The 22,516-nt window shown below is 49.2% G+C and overlaps 1 protein-coding gene across 4 annotated transcripts; it reads right to left on the reverse strand.

The window, feature by feature from the left end:
- Positions 1-57: 57 nt before the first annotated feature.
- Positions 58-22,315, reverse strand: LOC120894087. 4 transcript variants are annotated; one of them, XM_040296461.1, is made up of 7 exons: positions 21,746-22,315; positions 21,301-21,439; positions 20,488-20,686; positions 3,563-8,235; positions 2,284-3,486; positions 1,579-2,211; positions 58-1,486 (listed from the first exon to the last, which is right to left on the reverse strand). In XM_040296461.1, the coding sequence occupies exons 2-7, from the start codon at positions 21,334-21,336 to the stop codon at positions 1,082-1,084; spliced, it is 7,149 nt and encodes a 2,382-aa protein (XP_040152395.1). In that variant the 5' UTR covers positions 21,337-21,439; positions 21,746-22,315; the 3' UTR covers positions 58-1,081. The 4 variants fall into 4 exon arrangements, with proteins under 4 accessions (XP_040152395.1, XP_040152394.1, XP_040152397.1 ...); XM_040296460.1 differs by having other exon boundaries at positions 21,301-21,511; XM_040296463.1 differs by having other exon boundaries at positions 3,563-3,964; positions 5,360-8,235; positions 21,301-22,311.
- Between the last annotated feature and the right edge of the window lie 201 nt (positions 22,316-22,516).

The following is a 22,516-nucleotide window of genomic DNA, read 5'->3' on the forward strand; positions in this document are numbered from 1 at the left end:
TCAAAGAAATGGCTCATTTTCGAATGTAAATTGTGAAGGAATTGATGGTTTTGCTGATCCGTTTGTTTGCTAATGCATTGTGTTTCTCACAAAGCGGTTTATTTCACTCGCCGTATGTGCCCCTCCGTCCCGCTACGCGTCATAAAGAGACCGATTTGAATTTAATAGTTGAACAATTTTGAACCTGACCCTGACACTTCTACGTACATTAAATAACAAGAATTCCCTACTATTCGCCCACATAAGTCACCCGAAAATGCAAGCTAGCTAGCTTCGGGCCAGTCTAATTCAAAACAATCTGTGCTTTACAAGTATGTACATGAGATCGCTTAACAATAATTCAAGTGAGAAGAAAATGAGCTGATATCGTGTATGATCTGATCCGCAAACGATGTGCGCTACTGGATAGGATGATGATATTGGACATAACATAACATTGTAAAGTTCTCATTCTTAGCTTAGAAAAAATCCTTAACGAAACCAGCTTACTGGTAGGAATGTGCGCTAGAGCTAATCAATGTAGAGATAAACACTGTCCAAAACTTAAAACGGAAAACAGAACAAACCAACTTAGAATGCTTATCAAACTAATCACCGTTACCGGGCTGAGACGGAGAACGGAAGAAGCACAACGATTGCTTTTGAACAGCTCTCATTGACCACTTCTTCCACGACCCGCGGAGTGCAGTCTTGTTGTTGGGATACGACACCCCATCGACCGTAGCTGCTAATGAAATCTTTCCTAGGCTGTTAAGCAAGTGTGATAAAAGGCACTTCTTCTCGTCTTTTTATGTTTCTTTTTTTCCTACAACCAAATTAAATTGTTTCACTCAGAGAGCTTCTTTTCAATAACATTGTGCGCTAGCTGCTGCGTTGTCTTACGGACTATTTCACTACAAAATGCCCATTCGAAAGGGGTTAATAAGGATCCTAAACAGCATTGTGACTAACAAAATAAAGGCTAATGGCAAGCTCTGGTTGTGGGCGGACGATTGATTGACATTTACGCGCTTTCGGTGCGCGCATGAGAGGGGAGGGTCGGTTTATTGCACATTGGACCCCGCGCGGCGCCGGTGCACACTCAGAATTTCCACTCCTTTAAAAACTTTACCACCCGATTTAGCTCAACCAGCCAGCTCTTCAGACCGCTTTGCGTGTCTGCCGCCAGCAGGTAGCAGATGACATTGTTATGGCTTTGCATACCACTACCACCACCACCACCACGCTGCTGCTCCCCTGGTGACAGTGGTCGAAGCAGTCCGTCCCGGTCTTGATCACCGGCCGAGCAGCTTGGGCTCGTCGTACGGCCGGTGGTGCTTCGGAAGCTGCCGATGCCGCTGCTGTTGCAGCTAGCGCCGGCACCGGCCGCCACCCGAGACGCGAATATTTCCACCTTGAGCGTGCGCGGACGGGAGCAGATCGTGCGATCGGCCAGCTGTATCCGCTCGTTTATACATTTCACCAGATCGATGTACAGTATCGGTTGCTACGGGTGACGCGGAAGGATTGTAGAAACGATTAGTGATGAAACAAACGACACCGGGAGGAAAGAAGGATTCGCAAACAACTACTGCTTACCTTTTCCTGGCACTCCTGCGGATAGTTCCAAAACTCGAGCATAAACCCGTTCATCTTGCACCAGCGCCGGTTCCAGGTGATGCTCTCGTCGCTGCCCTCCACCTTTTCGCCGACGTCCAGAAAGCCGGCAATGTCGGACCCGTCGAACCGTACCTCGCTCCGCACGCTCATGCCGATCGTGCCGACCATGTTGGAGGTGTACGCCATCGAGTCGAGCGTCAGATACTTGAACTCCTCCGCGATGAACAGCACGCTCTGGTCGTCCCCCCGCCGGCAGACGACCGGCTGGAAGTGGCCCGTCGTCGAGTAGTAGGAATGGCCTTCCGCCAGCAGCTCCTCATCGCCATCGCCACCCTCCAGCATCGTCGACAGGTGCGTGTTGTGACTGGTGCGGGCGGTCGCGTACGTCGCATCGAAATGCTTCTCCTCTTCCGGTGCATCGTCACCCTCGGCGGCACCGTTGGCCGTCAGCAGCGTGAAGGACGTGAGCGTAAGGAAGCCTTGCGATTTGAAGCGCGAAAACTCATTGTCAAAATCGAACGTTTTCGGCGAGCTGGAGCGGAACGATAGCAGCCGGCCGGCTTCGCGCAGCTTTTTCGACGGCGAAGGACAGCTGAGGGGACGTTTTGAGTCCTGCAAAGTGGAACAATAAAACCAATTAGCGACATAATTCATAGTACATTTAAAAAGGACGTTAACACACACCTTCTCCAGATGGTAGCGACTTTCGAAGCTGTAGTTCTTCACGTTCTTGCGCAGCTGCAGCACAAACACCTCCACCTTGATCTCGTAGTTCGCGTCCAGATTGCTGAACTGTATCGCACAGTCGCGCAAGTACACCCGCCCATCCGCGTGCCGTTCCTTCGCGACCGTCGCCTTCACCTCGTGCTTGTACGTGCACACCACGACGTAGAAATAGTTGAACAGCGCATCCCGCACGGCCGCCTCCTTCAGCGGGAACTCAAAGTTGCTCAGCGTGACCGTACCAACGCGCTTGCCCTCGGCCAGCGTCATCCCGTGCGTCTGGTAATCGATCTTGTTCAGCTCGTTGCGCACCGCCGTCTCCTTTTGCGTGGCCACCAGCAGCAACCGTTCCGCCTCGATCAGTTCCGGCGAGCATTCGAACTCGCGCGTGCTGCGGCAGATGCCGAGCGCCTGCTTCAGCTGCTTCCGGGCGTCCCCCTGCCGGATGATCTGCTGCATCAGCTCGCTCATGTGCTGGCTGCTGAGCTCGGTCATCGAGCTGCCGGCCGTTACGATGCTGCCGCTACCGTCCGTGAACGAGCGGTACATATCGTCCGACTCCTCCTGCTCACTGCACTCGAGCCGGCGCCGGGCAGGCGATTGCTGCACGCTCTGTGTGTGGCCGATGGTGTTGAAGTGGGTTTTTTGCTCCACGGGACGCCTCCGGGGGGAGTTGGCCGCCGACGAGGAGGCCGAGGACGATTTACTCCCAGTCCGCTCCTCCAGATAGTTGGCCAACCGTTGGCGCTCATTCTTGATGAACGTTTTGCTCTTGCGGAAGGACGATCGCAGCTTGTCCTTCAGGTTGCGCATCACGGCCGTCCCGGAGGTGGTGGACATTTTAGTGCTCGTTAGGGAGCCGGTGATCGGCGACAGGTTGGAGGTGCTGCACAGGCTGTCGTCCGGCGCGTGACTGATCAGCTCGGAAACGTCGACGGTGTCGATGGTTTGATTTTTGCTCGCCGGTTTCTGCAGCGTTCGCGGCGGAGGAGGAGCTAGATCAACCGTATCGTACCCGATGTGGTCGATCTCGTTCCTCCCCATCGAGGAAGAGGCGGTCGTCTCCGTGTCGAGCGTCCCCACGTCCGACAGTGTCACGTTGTCGTGCAGCGAGTGAACAAGCTCTTCGATCTCCCTGTCATTGTACTTGCGTAACGATTCGATCTGTAAGTAGTAGTAGTTACATTAGTATGGGTGTCATCCACAACCTCACATTCATTTCGCCTTCCACCACACTCACCTCACCGTCCGTATCGAAACACCCGAGGGGAGCAGCAGCGCCATTGCCGCCCTCGACCTTAACCTGCACCGATTTGTGCGCCTTGAGCAGTATCAAATTTCCCCCCTTGCCATCTTTCCCATTCTTTCCACCCATTTCCTCCTCAACGATGATGTCCTTTTCGAACGCCAACAGCACGTCCTCCTCCTGTTCCTCCGCCTCCCGTCTACTACCCCTGTGACGGTGTCCTGCCGCCGCTGTTCCGCCGGTTGGCTTCTGCTGGAAGCGTTCGTCTTCCCTACGAACGACGGACGACAACCGATCTTCGACCCGCTCGCGCACAATCAACGGTTCCCGCACGATCGGCACCGAGTCCGGCCGCGATTCCAGTGAGATCTCGTCGTCGTGCCCACTTTCTTCTTCCTGTAAAATCGAAATAGCACTCTCATCAGTTGCTGACTGTTGCTGTTGTTGCTGGTGCCGCGGTACGACAGCGCTACGATCACGATCCGCCGGTACGTGCCGGGCAAAGAGCGACCGACGGGTGGAGCTTGCGCTAGTGCTGCCGGTTGCATTCAACGATCGGCCCGGCTCCCTCCGGCCGATGCTGTCCCGCGTGCTAGTCGTGCTGTTTGCTAACGCTGACCGATACAGGACACTGTCGCCCTCCCGTACGTTAGTCGAGTTGGTCGTTAGTGCCGTTTGGTACAGGCAATTACTCTCCTCCATATCCACTGTATCGAACCGTTCCATGTGCGGCGACATCGTCACACGCCGATTGCTCGGTTTCATCTGACTTTTGATCGTATTGTTCAGCGGCTTGCTGACAGGAGTCGTAGAAACCGTTGGATCTGCAGCACTTGCAGTGCCCTGCACATTGGTGAGCGAGCGCGCACGCACCAACCTACCGGCGGATTTGCCTTTCTCCACCATCGCGTACAGAATGTTTGGGTTGTTATTCACCATCAGGTAGCGTTTGTTTGTGTCTCTGCTTATAAACTCGTTCAGAATCATTTTGTTACCCTTCGGTGAGATTTCCTGATAGATGGGATCGTCATCCTCCTGGTCCGCCCCACCATCATGCACATCGACCGCAGCTACCTGCCCCCGGTATGCGCTCGCTTGCTGAAACGACTCGCCATCGATTTTCTTCCGAATGTTGCTAAGAAAGTCTCCCATATTCGCAACACTGTCTAGATTTAAATCATCAAACGATTGAAACTCTCCCTGCCCATGGCTTTCGCCGTCCAGCGAAGGATTGTTCAGTGCCGCTTCGGAGGAGTGCGAAGCAAAGCGAAATATCCTTTTGGGCGATATTTTTAAATTGCGCAGCGTTTTCAGGAACTTTGGCTCCGTTAGCTGCTTCCCGGTTTTGCGCGGAGATGCTTCGCGGCCATTCTGATCCACTGGTGACGAGGTTAATCGCTTCTCCTGCGGTACGGAGGCAAAGTTTAGGCTGCGGGCTGACTTTCGATTCACTTCCTCGCCGCTTCTACGACGCCGTTCGTTTTTAACGAACCGATTTTCCTTATTTTCCTCCTCGGAAGAGTTCGAACTTAAGGCACGCGGTGCCGGTGCTGCTTGCTGTGCCGAAGCGCGGGACTTTACCGGTACAACAACGTCCTCCTCTCCCTCATCGCGATTATTTGCTTCGGTTTGCCCTGAACGGCACGTTTTACAACGCAGATGTACCGGCGTGTAGCCCAAATGCTTGTGATGCAAGCTGTTCTTCTTCTTCACCGAGCTGTTGCGATTGATGTTTGGATCGCGGTCGGACGGAGAAGCCGCTGTGCTACCACCACCACCACTACTACTTACGATGTTAAGCTTCTTCGGTGTTTCAAACTTCTTGATAGCCCAGATCTTCTTCTTCGACGCTTCGAACAGGGTGCGCGTCCGCTTCAACAGTGCCGCCTTGCGGAAGGTCCGTCGCTTTTCGATCTTTCCACCACCGCTGCAGGCACTGCCGTTGCCACGCGTCAAGGACGCAGTAGCCGCGGCGTTTGCAGCAACAGAACAGCAAGCGTGTTTAGAGCCACCCGCGACCAAACTCGGCACCTTCGAGACCTTCTTCCGCCGTCGCGGATCGTGGTTGGTAAGCCTGGCATCGTCTAAAAAATTTTCCTGCTGCTGCCGGCGTCGCTCAAATATTCCGCCCGTCGTACGCCGGCGACGGTCTGCCCCGGGAAGCTTCCGCTCCGGCCCCTGCTGCTGCTGCTGCTGCTGACGCTCTTCGCTTAGGAACAGCTCGATGCGCCGCCTAGTGTCGCCGGCTCGACTGCCAGCGTCGCTCTTCCGGTGCGGCGTACTTTTCACGTTCGATTCCCGCACAAACTTTTCGAAATCGGTCGACGTCGAGTGCCGCCGGGAAGGCGTCTTGACGCCATCGACCGTGTCTATATCGAGCTTCGGACCCGCCGGTTCCCCATCGTGCCAGTACTTGGCTGTCCCGGTCCCTCCCCTCGAAGAGGACGATTGCTGCTGCGGTGCTGGCTTCGAATTGCCCGTCTTGATGAGCCTTCTGCGACTCTCGTCCTCCGAGTAGTTGAGCATGCTATAAATCTGTGCCGGAATTGCTTCGCTTTTCCCGCTCGCCGCCGGCACCTTCCAGCCGACCTGGTGCGTTCTGGGCTTTGAGTCAAGCTTCCAGCCGATTTCGTACTCGGACGGATCGCTCCCTTCCACATCCTTCGCCGTCGGGCAGGAAGGTGTCGGCAGTGCGGCGCTCACCCGTTTCGGCGAGTTGGCAGCAAACGTTCGTGGCGGCTTCTTCGGTCCGCTCGTTTGCAGCGAGGAGCTCGTGGACGCGTCGGACGTGTTGATCGTCTTCGGTGGCACGTCCCTCCCCCCTCCCTGCAGCTTTTTCAACCGCTTCATCATCAACCGGCCGACCGTTTTGCCCGAGTAGCGTGGCTTGCCTTCCAGCTTGCCGACGGACATGACCGAATCGAACGATTCGTCGGCCGGTGACGATACCAGCTCGCCCACGACCGAATCACTGAAGCACTCTTCCGCTGCTGGTCGTGCTGCGGGAGGAGAGGGCGAAGAAACAGCCATTTTCTCCCTTTCGAACGCTTGGTGCCGCTGGGAACGAGCGTTCCCAAGCAGCCGGTCGAAATGAATGGTCGAGTCGAGAATTTCGTTACAGAAGTTGTCATCCATTATGCGCTGCTGTCGCTGGAGATTCGATCTATCGTGACGCTTCTTGGTGGCTGTGGCGGCACCATTGCTACTGCTGGTGGAAGATTTCCTTCGCTTTTCATGCACGCTACTCTTCTCTTCACGCGGCGAGTGCCGTTTCAGCTCTTCAACCGACTCGCCACTGCGTCGTGCACCGTTTGTCTTTTGCATTTCCCTCACTTGTTCCTTGCTAAGCGTTATGGTGGACGTAACTTCTGCGTGATCTTCCGACAGTTCTTGCACGATTCGGATCATCGGTTGCTCGCCGTCCAATGCGTCGGCACATTCAACGGGTGATGCGCTAGCAACAGAAGATCGTTGTTTCTGCCCTTGCGGAGTGACTGGCTGGGAGGACGCTTGCTCGTAGAAGGAAAGCGTTGACTCGTGCAGATCATCGCAGTCATGGTATTCTTCATCTTCCGGCGTGTAGCACGGCCGATGATGGTTGCTCGTCAACGAACTGCGGCGACGTTCTTTCGCAAGATGATCCATCTTACTTCCCGTACCAGCATCATCCTTTGGCAGCAGCTCAACGCCCTTCGCGTCGGAATCGTTCATAACCGACCCGTCGGTCACCTCCGTTTCCTCTTTTTCTAAATCCATCAGTTCCTGCTCTTCAACATCTCCTCCCACAGCTGCTTGAACGTATCGTTCTACCGTTGCTCCCTCGATAGCATTATCACTTTTCAACGACTTGCGGCTTCCGCCTTCCCTAGCTGCCTGGCCGGGTGGTGCCGAAACAACAATATCTACATTTTTTGCCCCCGCCCCCACTTCCTCCCCACACGTAGCTTTGCTTGTCCTCGGAGGATTGTTCGTATCACATCGGTAGTTAATGTTAATGGTAATCATCGTGTTGTGACCCGCCGCCAGCTCTTCCTGCTGCTGCCTTTGCGGCTGATTTACCGCCCCTAGCTCGAACCGTTCAATGCTGGCCACATCGCGGCTTCCCTCACTAAACGCCGAGCTGGTGCGCACACTTCGCCGTCCTCCGTCGGCTCCGCTCACGCTGCTGCCGCCGCTCGTCACACTGGCACTTTCGAAATCGCTCGTCTCCGCCTCACCAATCGAGGACACATCGGGATGCCGAAGCTCCACAGCCGTCTGGTGTTCCGCCGATGTCCTTACTGGGCCGTCCTTACCTCGCTCGTACTGTTGCACCATCATTTTCACTTTACTGGCGACCGCTTTTCCGCTCAGGTTATTGTTCCAGTCCCTGCCGAACAGTGCCGCTAGTTCATCGTCCAGCGAGAGACTTTCATAGCTGTTGGCAGCCGCTATGCAATCGCCGCCGCCGCCGCAGCGCTCGTACTGTAGCTCCTCCTCGTGCAGTACCACTTCCGTGCCTGATGATCTGTCATCTGGCGACGCTTCCGCAATATTTACCTTGTTGTCGTGTTCGGCGACGTGGGTGGTTGGTGCAGAAAACGGCACTCGACTGTAGGACGCCGATGGTTTGCGCACACCTTCCCTGCTTATTGTGTAAGTGCTGTCTAGACCGTCGGTGTGTTCATCTGCAATGGGAAACGATCGAAAAATAAAGAATTAGATGATTTCAATGTACTTGAAGCATTCAACGGACATAACCAAAAGCTAATAAACACTAACAAATATACCCCTATTTGAGGGATTTCAAATTCATCCGTTAAGTGACATCCCGCGAGCTAAACGACATCATTTATGACGACGAGCTCCCTTGTGTAAACGGGGTGCAATGAAAAATCAAGTGTTTAACAAAGTACCAAAAGCCAACCCCTTTTCGCTGATCAGATCTCCTCTATTACTGCTCTATTAGCTAACATGGAAAAAACCGGGGACTAGAGCTAGCGTAGGTCTAGCCGCTGCTGCTGTACACACACACACACGCCTAATCCCCTTTTTCGTAGTTCCATTGCTGCGTTGCTCAAAGCGTAGGGGCCCTACGGACCCGGCATTGCCTTAATTGAAACCCATTCAGTTTGGGCATATCGTTGCACAAGTTGTTCAGTTGCCCTCACCAGCCACGATCGCACTTGCGCGCTGAGAGACGCGACAAAAAAAGCGATTGATGACGATGATATGCTGGCTGGTAACGGCGATGCTTGGTGCTACTGCTGCTACCAACCGCTAGATTGATGTACCAATGTACACCCGGATAAGACGGATTCGTAGATGCCAGCAACAGAATCAATCGCTCAACCAACAAAAACACTTGAAGAAGGCAAGTGCATCTTTTGTTAATGCGACAGAGCACCACGCGGGTGCGACGATAGTACAACCGTCCTCTCCACGTCTTGTTTGTAACGCCCGGCAACAATACCAGATGTACAAATAAGAGTGAGCACACTTTTTTATGACTCTCTAGTCCCTTCTTTTTACGGAAACACTAGGCGTACACAACAAGCCAACCGCGCGCTAACCACGCACTCTCCGAAGCCCATTCGAAAAGGGAGCATGGCATGGGTGGGATGATGGCTTTACCCGTGTCTCTCGCGTGTCACACGGATCTGATTTTTTTTCTTTTCTTCCCCTTACCCTCCATCTCCTCGATCAATTGCATTCGAACTGTTTGTATTTGGAGCGAGCGTTACTATGGTGCGCCGCGAGGCCAAGTGTGCATTAACACATTTCATGATAAAATGAGTAGGATGATATATCTGGAGGGCGGAACTGGTTTTTGGTTTCTTTTTCTTCATCTCTCTCTGGAGTGTAACACATTGGTTGGGCGTATGTGTAGGGAAAACGCCATGCCATTTTGGTTCCATTTTCTGTGATGAAATGCAACCGTTAAATTCAAATAACGAGCAAACGCATTCCTTTTAATGTTTAAGACGCACCGAAACGTTTTTTTTCCAAAATTGCTGACATTTTTCTTCTCTAAAAAGAAAAGAAGCTAAGGTAATTTATTGACACTCAAAAAATGCGATTAAAACACAACGCTAAAGAGCGAGTAAATGCATCGATTTTAATAAAAAATAAAAATCATAACCGCCAACATTACGTGCCCGAGCATCCAACGGTCCTACAATTTGCTTCCAAGTAAGTGCCATAAGAAAGGCACACTTAATGATAATGTCGCCTCCAACTCCACCTAATATCCACCCTGGCTCATCAATCGTCTCGGCCGTGGACCGTCGTTGAGACGCTCAACTTATTGCTTTGCTTGCGTGCACTTTTTATCAAGAGCCGGTGGTCATGGTGGTGTGTCTCTTCTCTCTCGGCGCAACCAGTTACCCGCGTTCACATCGGTTTTTGCATTCCTTCCCCCCTTTACTGTTTACTGTTTTTGTCGCGCCTGGACCTTCGTTGCGCTTCATCGCGTCCGCACCACCCGATTTATCTCCTCGCTTTGACACATTACCATCTTTATTACCATCTCTGGGCAACTCCGGTGTGTGTCGCTCTGGCGTGGCCACCACGGTGTCGTCACGTTGGCAAACAATATTCCCCTCCCCACCACCACCACACCACTCTCTGGCGCACAACTTGCATGTTGGTTGTCTTTTTTTGCAAACCGTCTCCACCGCGTGTCTCTCCACTGAGTAACGTCTTCCAATTTGAGGTCAAGACAGTTTTGTTCACTCCTTTGAAAGCCCAATCAAGCCAGAGGCCCAGGACGATGTGTGCGTTCTCTCTCTCTCTTTCTCTCTCCACGGCGCGCCGGTACAATAGCTTTTTATTTTCCTTTTTTTAACGCATACATTTCTTCCTCTCCATCATTCCTTTACTCCTCTCTTTTTGCCTTTTATAGGTGCTTCTTGGCATGCAGAAACTGATTTACGACGAGCTAGAGCGCGCGATCGATTTGCCGGCAACGAGAGCAAAAAGAGGAAGATCACAGCCAAGCCAGTCGTCGAAATTGGCAAGCTGGCGACTGACTTGGTTGTCCCGATCGTGCCGCGGCCGCGACCGACAGCACACCGAAGCAGCAAATGGCAATGACCGGGCGCACGTTTAATTCAAGCACCGGGGGGAGAACTGCCCATACCTTTGCAAATTCTGGCAGCGAACAGAATTAATATCATATGCAAAGCCGACCTCCGAATCCGAATTTCAATCGGTGGCGTTATGTATTCAACAAGCGTAACACGCTGTGAAACATTTTAACGGTACGGTTTGACATATTTCAAACCTATTTCAAACGCCTGACCGGGGTGTTTGATTGTTTAGAAATGCTCTCGATACGAAGTGACGTGACGTGCATAAACACACTTTCTAGAATCGGAGTTTCTAGCAGCACATCAAAAAACTCTACAAAAGTATTTCTCTTCCACAAAAGCTAAAAGGATTCAAAAGCTCGCGATATCGGCGCGAAGATACGCACCGGAGGGAGCTCACTAATGGAGAAACAGGTTTCCCCCCTATTTCATGTAAGGAAAATCCTGTTTCGGAACGCTTGTCGGACGCTATCACCAACCAAACCAAACCAACCAACCAACAGGTGAATGTTCCTTTCCTTTCCACGAGTGACACTCGTCTTTTTTCTCCTCCCATACGCCGAAGGATTTCGTTGCTGCTTGCGTTCCGCTGCTCGTTTTTGCCACAAATCACGCGGAAGAGAATGCGCAAGATGCACGCGCGATTTTTATGTCGCTCTGTGGCCTGGAATGTGTGTGTGAGGAAGAACGGCGTGGACTCTGGCAGAGATTGTTGACCCGGTTGTTCTTGATTGAAGGACCAATCGGGCATAGAACGGTGTGGGAAGGCAGAGGACGGAGAGAAGCTGAAAGTATGTTTTTGAATGTAACGAAATTAATAACCAGTTTTCTCTTTTCAAATTTGAAACAGTCGTAGGGAAACGGAATTTAAATAATGCGTAATTTTGCACCATGAAATGAAGTGGTTAGTGCTCTTTTGTTTGTTTTTTGAATATTATAATTTTAATTTTAATATTTTATATGGAATTTCATCTTTAAAAAATAAGCAAATGTTTGGATAAAGCGATAAGTTGAATAGTTTAATTTCATTTAACGTTATTATTCGTCTTAATTCTCAATAACATGACTGTATATGTTAACACTCAAATGGAATAATTGTACAATTCGCTAAATTTAAAGCCAAATTCTGATCATCTTATAATGTACGGAATTAAAGCCTTCATTATTATGGGCACAGTACGGTGGCCAATTCCAGCCAAGCTTGCTTCTGTAGCCATTATCACACTTTCCAAACCCCACACCGAGGAAGGGAAGAACCGGCCCAACCGGACCGGACCAACACAGGCGAGGATAACGACGTGGCAAACCCCTCCCGCGCGCCATCACATCCAAAGGACCGGCTGGTGTATGCGGTATGTGGGAATGTTAAATTCTGTCGCTCCTTCTTCTCCGTAGCTGCTTGTCCCCCTTTTTTTGCAGCATCATGTTCCCACCCGCTTGGACAACCCAAAACTGGACAAACCAGAAATGGCTATCTTGGGGCCTGCGCCTTGCCAATAATCGCCGCCACGCAATGCAAAGATAAACAACAATGAAAGTTGTTGCCAAACGCGAGGAAGAAAAGATAAATAATGTTCGCTGGGGCGGGAGAAATTGTTGTAAACCCTGTTCCGCGTCCTTCATATGTTCACTGGCTTTTCTGCTTGCGAAATAGAAGAGGCTTCAAACTTCAACCACATAAAACCGGCTTTTCTCGGCTAAGAACGTCACCAACTGCACCGCACAGCGAAGACAGTGGTAAAAGCCGGTTGACGGATGCGCGGCGAAGTGTTCCTCGCGAGGAGATCGGCAACGTTTCTGTTGCCATTATTCCTTCTCCTCTATTCAAACCTTCTCCTCTATTCGTGTCGCTACGCCTGATAAGGTAAGATATTTTTATGGAACCAACACCACAGCAATTAACTGCAACATTAAATTTTATATCCAAAACAGCCGATGAGGAAATCCTCGGGCGATTTTTTTTACATTTTTCGTGAAACGGCAAAACAGAGAGAAACATCGCAAAATCTGGTCCCCATAAATGCGATTTTACCGTTTCTTTGCTTTTGGTGTGTGTGTGTGTGTGTGTGTGATAAAAACTGTACCAATTAGCGCAAGGAGGGATGCAGAAAGGGAGAGAAAAAATAATTTACCCTAAATCGCTGATTGGGAGACTTCAATGCTGGCGATGGTGCGTACGCGGTTCGTCGCTTATTAAAAGGTCATTTCCCAAGTCTTCGTAAATCGACATTCGCGCGGCCACCAGACCAGCCCACCGCGAACACGAAAGCTGTGTTGTCTGGTCGATCTGCACGATCGATAAATCAATTTAATCCCCATTGTGCGCGCCATGGTGTTGTTGCAAATCATCTATCAGAGAATGATCGCGCACGCGGATTAGCGATCTTGCATCTCTCACCTTTGCCGTTTAAACGTTTCTTATCGATTTAGGAGATTTGTTTTATTATTTTCAGCCATCTTTACACCATTCCATCATACGAATACAGCGAAATGCGGTGTTGAAGAAGATTCATCGCGCCAGTTGGTTACGGCGAAACGGAATTTGATCAGGTGTAGTTCCTTCACGGCCAAAATACGATTGAGTAAACCCCCCGTCGACACAAAAATCCTAAGCACAGAGTGTTTGTTGCATATCGAAACGCGAAAAGCGTGAGCTACGATAAAAGTGTACAAAAACAAACGCGCTAGCCACAATTGAAGCTATTATTATCAAATTAGCACCAGCAGGTTATAGCGCCTCTTGCCTGGCATCCGGGGTTTGGTGGTGGTATTGGTTATGAGAGCGCCGACAATTTTGTAATTAAATGAATAGGAACGAAAGAAGCGAAACCAAGCCACGCTGTAAAAGATACAACCTGCTGTTGTTGTGAGAGGATGATCGCTAAGATGATCGCTCACGGGCCATATAGCACACACAACTGTAGATAATGGCAATATTTATCAATTTTACGGATAACGTATCATAAAAGAAAGAACACGTTATAGAGACAAAAACCTATATTTTGCTGACGTTCCCTCTCCTGAAGATGATTTTGAAGTTTGAAGAGTTTAAATGTTCGTTATAAATGTATTATTGAAAAGTCTAACCCTTCCCGCCTATTGAATTAAATCAGGAACATTTAAACTATAGTCATTTTGATCTGAAAAAGATAATACTGAAAGGTCTTCAAAGTAGATTCAAACTCACAACCTGTGGTGTATCAGACCGAGCACTAAACCACGGCTCTATGAGGTCATGCTCTAACACCAATGCTTAAAAGGCGTATAGGTTTGTTTTTACAACTCAACAAGAAATTGGAACAACAGCCAAAAAAAAACAGCGGTACATCAAACGAAAGCTCCAAAACAATATTAAACCCCCAACACAATTGGAGCAAAAAATTTGCAAAACCAATATCTTCACACGATCTCACAAACTTCACCCGCAGCAGCAGCCATAGCCACAAGGGAAAACGCCGTATTTTTTCTTCGACGATTTCTTACACGCATCATTACATGTTCACAGGCGCAAAACCTTTAGCGGGTTACTTCCGCTCAGAAAAAAGGCAAAGGCAAAGCCAAAAAAGTACAGCAAACCACACAACACACGCGCAAGTACTGCCCAATACAAAGTGTAATTAAAGCCGCGCGCATTATATGAACCGTGTGCTCATCGTCTGCTTGCCCATTCAATTGAACTGAAGAAGCCCAAAATAGTCTCTCGTACAGACCACTAAACACACACTCTTCTTCTCCACCCTTAAAGCCCCTTTGTAATCTTTCGAAAAAACGGGGCAAAGTTTACGCCCTAAAACCACAATCCTTCAAGGGAAGCATTCAAGGGCTCTTTAACGTCAGTGGGATATCATCATCGGCTAGTTCAGTCAGCACCCCCGAAAAAAAAACCCATATACCATCGGCTTCTGGGTTTCAGTTCAGTTCGTTTTGTTTCCTACGCCACCCGAAGCGGAAAAAATAATAAGTTTTTGGCCTGACCTGATGAAACAGGTACACGCGCTGCTAGTGGGAGGAGAAGTACCGAAAAAAGGGGTGAAATTATTTCCCAAACATACAACCATCGTCGTACATCAGACCGGAGATGCTTAAGAAATGAGCATCAAAACTTACATAAACCACACACACACACCACTTGAACGTGCGGCCGATAGAAGAGTCGATAGACAAGAGTACAGGGGGCAAGTGAGGGTTAGCGAGATCACGCAGACGGGGTTTTACAATACCCATTAAATACAATGATACCTACACTTCTTCACCCGCCAGCTTTCTTGCTCTTCCGGCTTCGCTGCTGTGCTGGTTGTGGCATTAGAGATCCGATCGGGCGATAAAGAGAGGCAAGGGGAGTAAAAAACCGATCGCCTCAGACGCCAGAGGTTCACCCATTTGTGCAAGGCGGCATGGCATGTCTGCTTTTCGTCGATGGCGCAAACACACCAAAACAGCAGAAGCAGCAGTAGAAACTCGTGTACAGCAATACCGTAACGCACGCATCGGGAAGCGCCAAGACGGAAGTGAAGAATAGAACGATCGCAGCTCAAGTGGGCAGCCACAACAACAACAGCAACAGCAGAGAACGTGTATCGGATGAACTTTGGAGGTTCTTTCAACATCGCGCGCCGACCAGACGGTACACAAACCGGAAGTGTGAAACGAGCGGGAAAGTGAAGACGAGACTGAAATGATAAGGTTTCGGTTAGGGCTGGAACGGCCCGCGGACAGGGGCGTCAACAACGCGATCCATTGTAAAAAGAGCAGCACGGCGGCCCAGCGCGATCCAGAACAGCATGAAAGGGAAGAGAAGTTTACATCACCACAAACAGAAGGGTTAGTTTTGTGTGTGTGTACAATTGTGGTACGAGTTTCTCGATTGCATACCGATTTTCAAGTGCAAGGATAATATTAACCTGAAAAAGCAGCAGGTAGACGCAACGAGTCTTGAGCAAACAGGTCCCTAGGCAAAGCAGAAATTGTAGTGAGTTTTCAAGCGGAATTAAAAGAATATTCATCAATATTATTTGGCTACACTCGTCGCTTTATAGGCGAGACAGTAGCGCTCGGACATTCGGCCCATTAGACAGTCTAGTAGCTCTTTAATATCTCAATTTTTCAAAAAATGTCCGACAAACATACCGAGTAAACACTACCGTTTTCCACAGCCCTCACCATATCAAATTGAGAATTAATAGACGCGTCCGTCCACAAAGCGGCTTAGGGACGGTAAAAAATGGAACCCAAAACCTATCCTCACGCTTGACATCCGATTAATTAATGGCCATTTGTTTCCTATACTTGGGAGACGACCGTAGGGCAACCGTAGCGACCCTAAGATAGCCCCTCCGACTTCGGGTTCGTTGGTTTTTATGCCTTTACACCTCGAAAAAGCGATAAGAAACGTAAAGATCCCGACCGTGCCATGCCATAAACAAGGACTCGCACGGTGGGACACTAACCCCTTGTGCGGGACATTCAAGAAGGAGACAAAAAAAACACCCTCGACCAGAAGGAACGGGAACGGTACGGAGTGATGTATAGAAGCAAAATAAACAAAACCCGCATCTTGCAATCATTTCTCCCGTTTAGTTCCCTTTTTTAATAAGAGTGACGGTAAACAAGACAAGCACAAGCATCGTATTCTCCCTTGATACAACCTGCCATCTTAAGACGTAACCGAATAAGGTATTACCCGCGCTTGAATTCCGTTTAAGGACATGACACAACAAGACCCCACCAAACAGGTCCAACAAGTCAAGGCAGCGGCGTTCCAGCAGACGATTCGTCTGCGAATCTTATATTAAATCGATTTGCCAAAGCAGAAACATCATCAAAAGAAACGACATTCCATCCTCGTCTGTCGCAGAAGAAAAAATCCACAATATTTTGATGTTCACGATCACTATCCGGGTGTGTGGGAAGATCCGCGAATCTAATACAACCACCAAACGATGATTGGCTGGATAATCGTCCCAGTTTGAAGTCAACAAACTCCGGAGGCTCGCCCGGGTGATTATTGAGCGAGCATCGTCGTAAGCCACCCCAAAGGAGAATCCGCACACAAAACGTCACACCGCACGGTGGGTCATAGAAGAAAATACATCGTGAAATCCCACGCTTCTTTGCGCCAAAGGAAGCCTCCCAAAGGCGACATTAGGTGTCTGCCCGGTCATAACACACACACAAACACGGAGCGCGCGGCGAGTTATGAACACCGTACGGCAGACGGCGAGACGACGGCCGCCGTACGACGCGCTCGATTTCTTCGCTCTGCCTTCGTACGCCACGGTATGCCGATCCCAGGAAGAGCCGAAGAGCCGGAGAGGTGTTTCTTATCTTCACACGCAACCATTTATGGAGGTGGAAAGACGAGGGCAAGGTTGAGCTGGTGGCGTGGAATGAAAAATATAAACGGTTAGAATATTTTGAATCACACGAGTCTCGACTGTGGGTTTGTATTGATTTTGTCGTTTGCTCGCTATTGGCAATCGTTTCTTGGGATAGGTCATGGCGATTCCTTTGGCTACTCGTGAAGAGAGATAAAAAATGCGTAATTATAGGAAAACGGAGTACAAGAAACACGTGTTATTTTGATGCAATTTGATGTAGCTTTTTGGTTTAAAACATGCTCTTATATTTAAATATAGGGATAAGTAATCCACACTTAAATCCACAACCTGACTTGCCAACTTCACGTCATGGTTTTTCATCGTTCCACAAGAATGTATAAGAAAAGCAACATCTTTATCCATTATTTTGTTTAAATTTGTTCTACGCTCGTAAACCAAATGCTTGTACCCACGTTGATCCACGCGCTTCAAACCGACTTAACGCATTGCACCATAAATAACATACACTGCACTGCTACATATCGTACCTGCACTGCTGTACATTCATCACGCATGTGTTACCTACCCTTCTATTGCCCCGCACAGGAGAGAGCAAGCAATGTTTGCTGGTCAGTTATCAAATATCGACCGAATCGGGAGACGGCAGCCTAATGTTAAGTAAATAAAACATGCACCGTGACCGCGGCGTGTTTCCCTTTTTTCCCTTATTTCTTTTCTTTACCACTCTCGTATGCTCCAATATCCGCTGCAACTGTAGCAGCAGCGACACCGCACAGGGGGGGCAAAACGTGTATTTGCTTCACGTGGTATTATCTTACGCCGTAAACACATCCGTAACCCAAATGCACCCTTAACGTCTGATCGGCGTGTACCGGATCGGTATACCGGCAATACGACGGTGCGCTTTGACACTAATAATCTAAGCAAACAGCCGGACGGAGATCCGAGGCTAAGGTGAGCACCAGCCACGTGAAGATCCCGCATCCGTGTCGATTCGTATGATACGAAATCGAGGGAACGATTGGGCGGCTAAGAAGCAGACGGAAGAAATTGGAGCACTAACACCATGCGGACTTATCTTCTGGCGTAACGTTCAATGTTGAAACGTTAACCGCCCGATGGTTCAGTAATCTACTGTTTGTTTAGCATGGCTCACCATCTCGAGCGACCACATTGCGCACACCATTAGCGCTTTTTTGTCAGTATCAACACCATGTGGATGGAGTTCTCTTCATTAACCTACCGAGTGGAAGGTTTTTTCCCCCATTCTTCTGTGTGCTGTTCAAGCGCGAGATTTGCCCAACCAAAGGTCACGTGGAGCCCGGCACGGTAAGCCGTTAGAATTGATTAGACACACAGAAGTGTCGAGCTAAATCATTACCTAGTCCGGCGCCAGGCAAGCGGTTACGAACGGCCGGCACCGCACAACACACAGTGTCTACGAGACCTATTCCGGGCGGGTTATGCACTTGTTATCATCAAAAACGGAATGGTAAAACCTATGCTCGAGCCGTACTCACACACATATGTGTAGCGAACGCGGCCGCAAGGGGTTTTCGAGCACGCGCTGGTCAACGGCAACTTGCACACTTGGAGCGGGGAGGGTGGGGAGCCCAAACGACCCGACTTTCGACCGGTTTGGCGTGTGCCAACAAGCACCCAAGTGCTATTAAAATGTATCAAGGCTCGTAAACGTTGCGCACACCCGGGAGGAAAGTTACAGTTGTTGCCTACAATATAGAACAATGTAAGTAAATGTGCTTTTTAACATAAATAACGAATCATCAGTAACTTACGGCATTTTAGCACAGAAAAAGAGAGGATGAGATTCCTTTAACACAGCTTGAGTCAACACTTGCACCCTAAACACGTGTGTGCCTACTGGAAGGATCATATTTCATCCACACACCATTCCGCGCTTCATCGACCTCAATTTTGCCGACCAGTGTAGTTTCCAGCCGCTACCCTCCGGTCGTATTCATCACGGAAGCTGTTTTGCGGAGACAATGAGCAGCCTATTTGCGCACTATTTGATGGTAGAGATTGGGTGGTGGCTCCTCTACCGCCATTAACCACCCGCCAGGCAGGCATGCCACCTGACCTGGCTCGGGTTGGCCTCACCATCGCTCTCCTCACACACCACCACATCGCTCTTTATGTGTCATTATGATCGAACGATGGAGCGACTGAGTATAATTATAATGGTTGGCCAGAGTCCTTCATACTGCTAGCAGCGTTGCTGAACCAGACAGACGGAAAAAAACGACACAAAATAGCAAAGCAGCGAGAAAGAGAAGCTTTAAAATGGGGTAGAAGTAGAAGCATATGCAAACAGCCGATGGTTTTGCTGCTTACGCTTTGCCCCCGGTTTGGTTGGTCTCCTTCGCAACCGATCGTTCACGCAAAGCCAGCCTTGAAGTTCCGCGCTGCTTTCTCGAAAATTATGTGCGCGAATTACATATGCATGTGCGACGGCGGTGATGGTGATGATGACGTTGTTGACCGGGATTTAAAAATTCAACCATCAAGCCAACAACACGTCTGGCAGACTGGTCGGAAGAGGAGAGAGAGAAAACACGTAAAGAAAACAAGACCACGTTAACCACGATTTCGTCTCCACTGCCGTCGGGAGAGGCCCTGGAATACGCGAAACACGTCGCAAAAGGCAATCCACAATATCAACACGTGCGCCTTGCCTTCTCCCGTTTGGCCACAATGTTAGGCGTGTGGCGTGGCTGGGCGTAAATCAATAGTGAGTTTGTGGTTAAGATTTTTTGCACTACCTCCTCCTCCTTGCAATGCAAACAATATCAACCGAGTAATTGCTCCATTTCTCAGATTACTTGCCTGCGGTACGCAAAACTGTAACCGCAAGATTGTGCTATCAAATTGTTGCAAATATGTCACACGTTTGAAAATAATGCAAACAAATCTGCTTTGGTGTGTGTTGTGACTCTTTCAATTAACAACCAATTGATCAAAATTGAGGCGAAAAAATCGGTGCTGAACTGGAGGCAAACGACACGAAGCCCAAAACGACATTTAAATTGCTGATGTGTCAACAAAGCTGTATACGAACAACAACGACACAAAAAAAACTCGCTGCATTGCACTCAACCTTGAAATTAGAATCAATTGCTTCAGTTTTTGGCCAACGCATGCAGAAAACAAGCGCACAACAGAAGCCAACACATCGGACGGGAATGAGATGCACAAACGGAAACCTTTTCTTCCTTCTCTTTTGTTCCTGTGCGAAGGGTGTCCATCCATACTGTCCGCCCTGCAGGGAGCGGAGAATTAAACAGGCAAACAAAAAAAACCATCCTACTGATTGTGAGACTCTGGAATGAAATTCCGAACTGATGCGTCCTCAGGCAGAACACCCAGAAGACACACACACATCTAGCTGCAGGCGGGCTTTAAAACACGCCACAGACACACCAGCAAAAAAGCAGTCTAAAATGATAAGAACATTGAAAACGCACCAGCATCTAGCAGGACCACCACTTACCGGTATCAAACTTGAGATTGTTGAACAGCAGCGACCGATGAACGGAGTCGAGCGTATCTAGTATGGCCGGATTCTGCAGGAAGCGTGCACGGTCTGCGGCAGAGCAGTAGTCGTCGTCTGCGGCAGTGTCGGGAATGGGTTTGCGGCCGTGTTCTTGAAATTCGCTTGCGTACCTAGTGCTGGTGCTGCTGCTGCTTGTCTGTCTCCGGCCAGGGCACCACATGTGGAAGAGACACAACAAGGAAGGAAGGATGATAAAATAAGGAAAATAAAGTTCATGCTGCACACGCCGCAGCGAGAGCGGGGGTGGTGCGTGCGGTATGTGTCTGTGTGGATGGGTAAGACATAAAAACCGGATTTTAAATTCGCAATACGTGGACACAACTGTTGCGCTTTCAGCAAAGCCGGCAATCGAATCGAATGGGGGAAGGCTAAAAAAGGGCTTTAACCTTCGTATAATTAATCGTAAGAAGAAGAAAAAAAACGTTTCGAAACAAAACGAGGTACGAAATAAAACAGGATGATCAACACTGAGGAAACTAGCTTCCACACTGTGCCACACTGGTTGTGCAGGGCTGCTGTGATGTGCACAGGAGAATTCTTCTTTGCCCCGGATTCGTAACCTCGAAACGGAACGCAATGTTTACTTTGCTTTTCAAACCGAAGACATTTTTGTTTCTCGCCCCCTTCTCTTGTCCTTCGTCCCTTTCTACTGCCCCTGCTTTCAATGCCGAAACAGCGCAATCATGTGACTTTTGACTATCACAGACTAAAAAGGATTAAAGTTTAGCTACAATTTGCAAGATTACTTACGGATTTCTTCACTTTCTGTCGTAGATATGTAGCCATGAAGAACTAGCACTCCTAGACGAGTTGTTGGTTGGGGAAACAGTTCACACGGAACGGAGTATAAGGACACACAAGCACAAGTACAAGTACAAAGGACACTTTTCTACAGTATTCCAGCAGGTTCGAGCGGAGGGGTTGTAAAACCCTTGAATGAGTTGCCACAATTTTTAAGATTCTATGATGGACGGTAAACACACAAACATAAAGCTGCTAACAGGACAATCACACACACACACACAGAGTTGCTAACTACGAATTCACACCAACCACGAAGCAGAAGGAAGTTGCTAAGCTGGTATCACCACACACAGCTAGCTTCGATCCTGCTTGCTAGCAGAAATAACCACACACGAAAACACCCGCCTTTTTGACCGGTGTGTGTTGCATCCAGTTTCCCTGAATACCGGACCTTTAAAGTGTATTGATCGCGCACTAACGGTGTTATTAAATGGATCTACAGTTTCATCAGTCGCAGAAATAAAAACTGTAAAACAATGCACGCCCGGTGACGCTCCCGCACAGACACCAAACACAACGCAATCGCAAAACGAAAGATCCGAGACGGAATGGCCTCCAGCGCACAACACAATACAAGCGGCGCGCGCGCGTTTTCTTTCTGACAAACAGCCGGCTCTACACCGACACTCGCAGCACAAGCGGCACACAACCTCTCTCGGTTGCGGTTCGGTTACGTTTGAATGGCGGAGCAGCAGTGCTTCACGGAATGTTCGTGGCCTGCAAGCGCTTAGTGTGAGAGCGTACGGGTGTGAGAGTGTATTGGTGGGCTTGCGAGAGCTGTCTGTTGTCGGAGCCAAAAACAGGTGGTTTTGGGACGATTCGATGGATTGAAACAAGCTTTGATGAAGAAATTCTATTGTTTAAGGGCTATCGTTGTTAATCTAATTGCACAAAAGGGCTCCATTTTGCATAAAAGCTAACCAAAAAGCACATTGTTAGCGGAATGATCATAACAACGCGTTGGCTTTCTTCTCCGTCGTGTGCCGTTGTTTTCTTCGGCACTGCTATCACTTAATGTATAAATCACATAATTATCATACTTAAGGGTATCGATAACGTTTGTCTATCACTTTCCGCAGCGATTTTTCGCCATTTAACGCATGTTTCTAACTAAATTTATCTATTTTCTCACAGCACCATCGCATCGTGCACGTCCATTTCA

Source organism: Anopheles arabiensis, chromosome 2 (genome assembly GCF_016920715.1).
Source record: "Anopheles arabiensis isolate DONGOLA chromosome 2, AaraD3, whole genome shotgun sequence".
Taxonomy (NCBI): Eukaryota; Metazoa; Arthropoda; class Insecta; order Diptera; family Culicidae; genus Anopheles; species Anopheles arabiensis.

Excerpts from the sequence above, each read along its gene's own strand:
- LOC120894087 (XM_040296461.1), bottom strand. The coding sequence starts at position 21,336 with ATGGCTACATATCTACGACAGAAAGTGAAGAAATCC. Across the intron at positions 20,687-21,300 it reads GACAGAAAGTGAAGAAATCC|ACAAGCAGCAGCAGCACCAG; the intron begins GTAAGTAATCTT and ends GGCCGGAGACAG. Across the intron at positions 2,212-2,283 it reads GTCGCTACCATCTGGAGAAG|GACTCAAAACGTCCCCTCAG; the intron begins GTGTGTGTTAAC and ends TCCACTTTGCAG.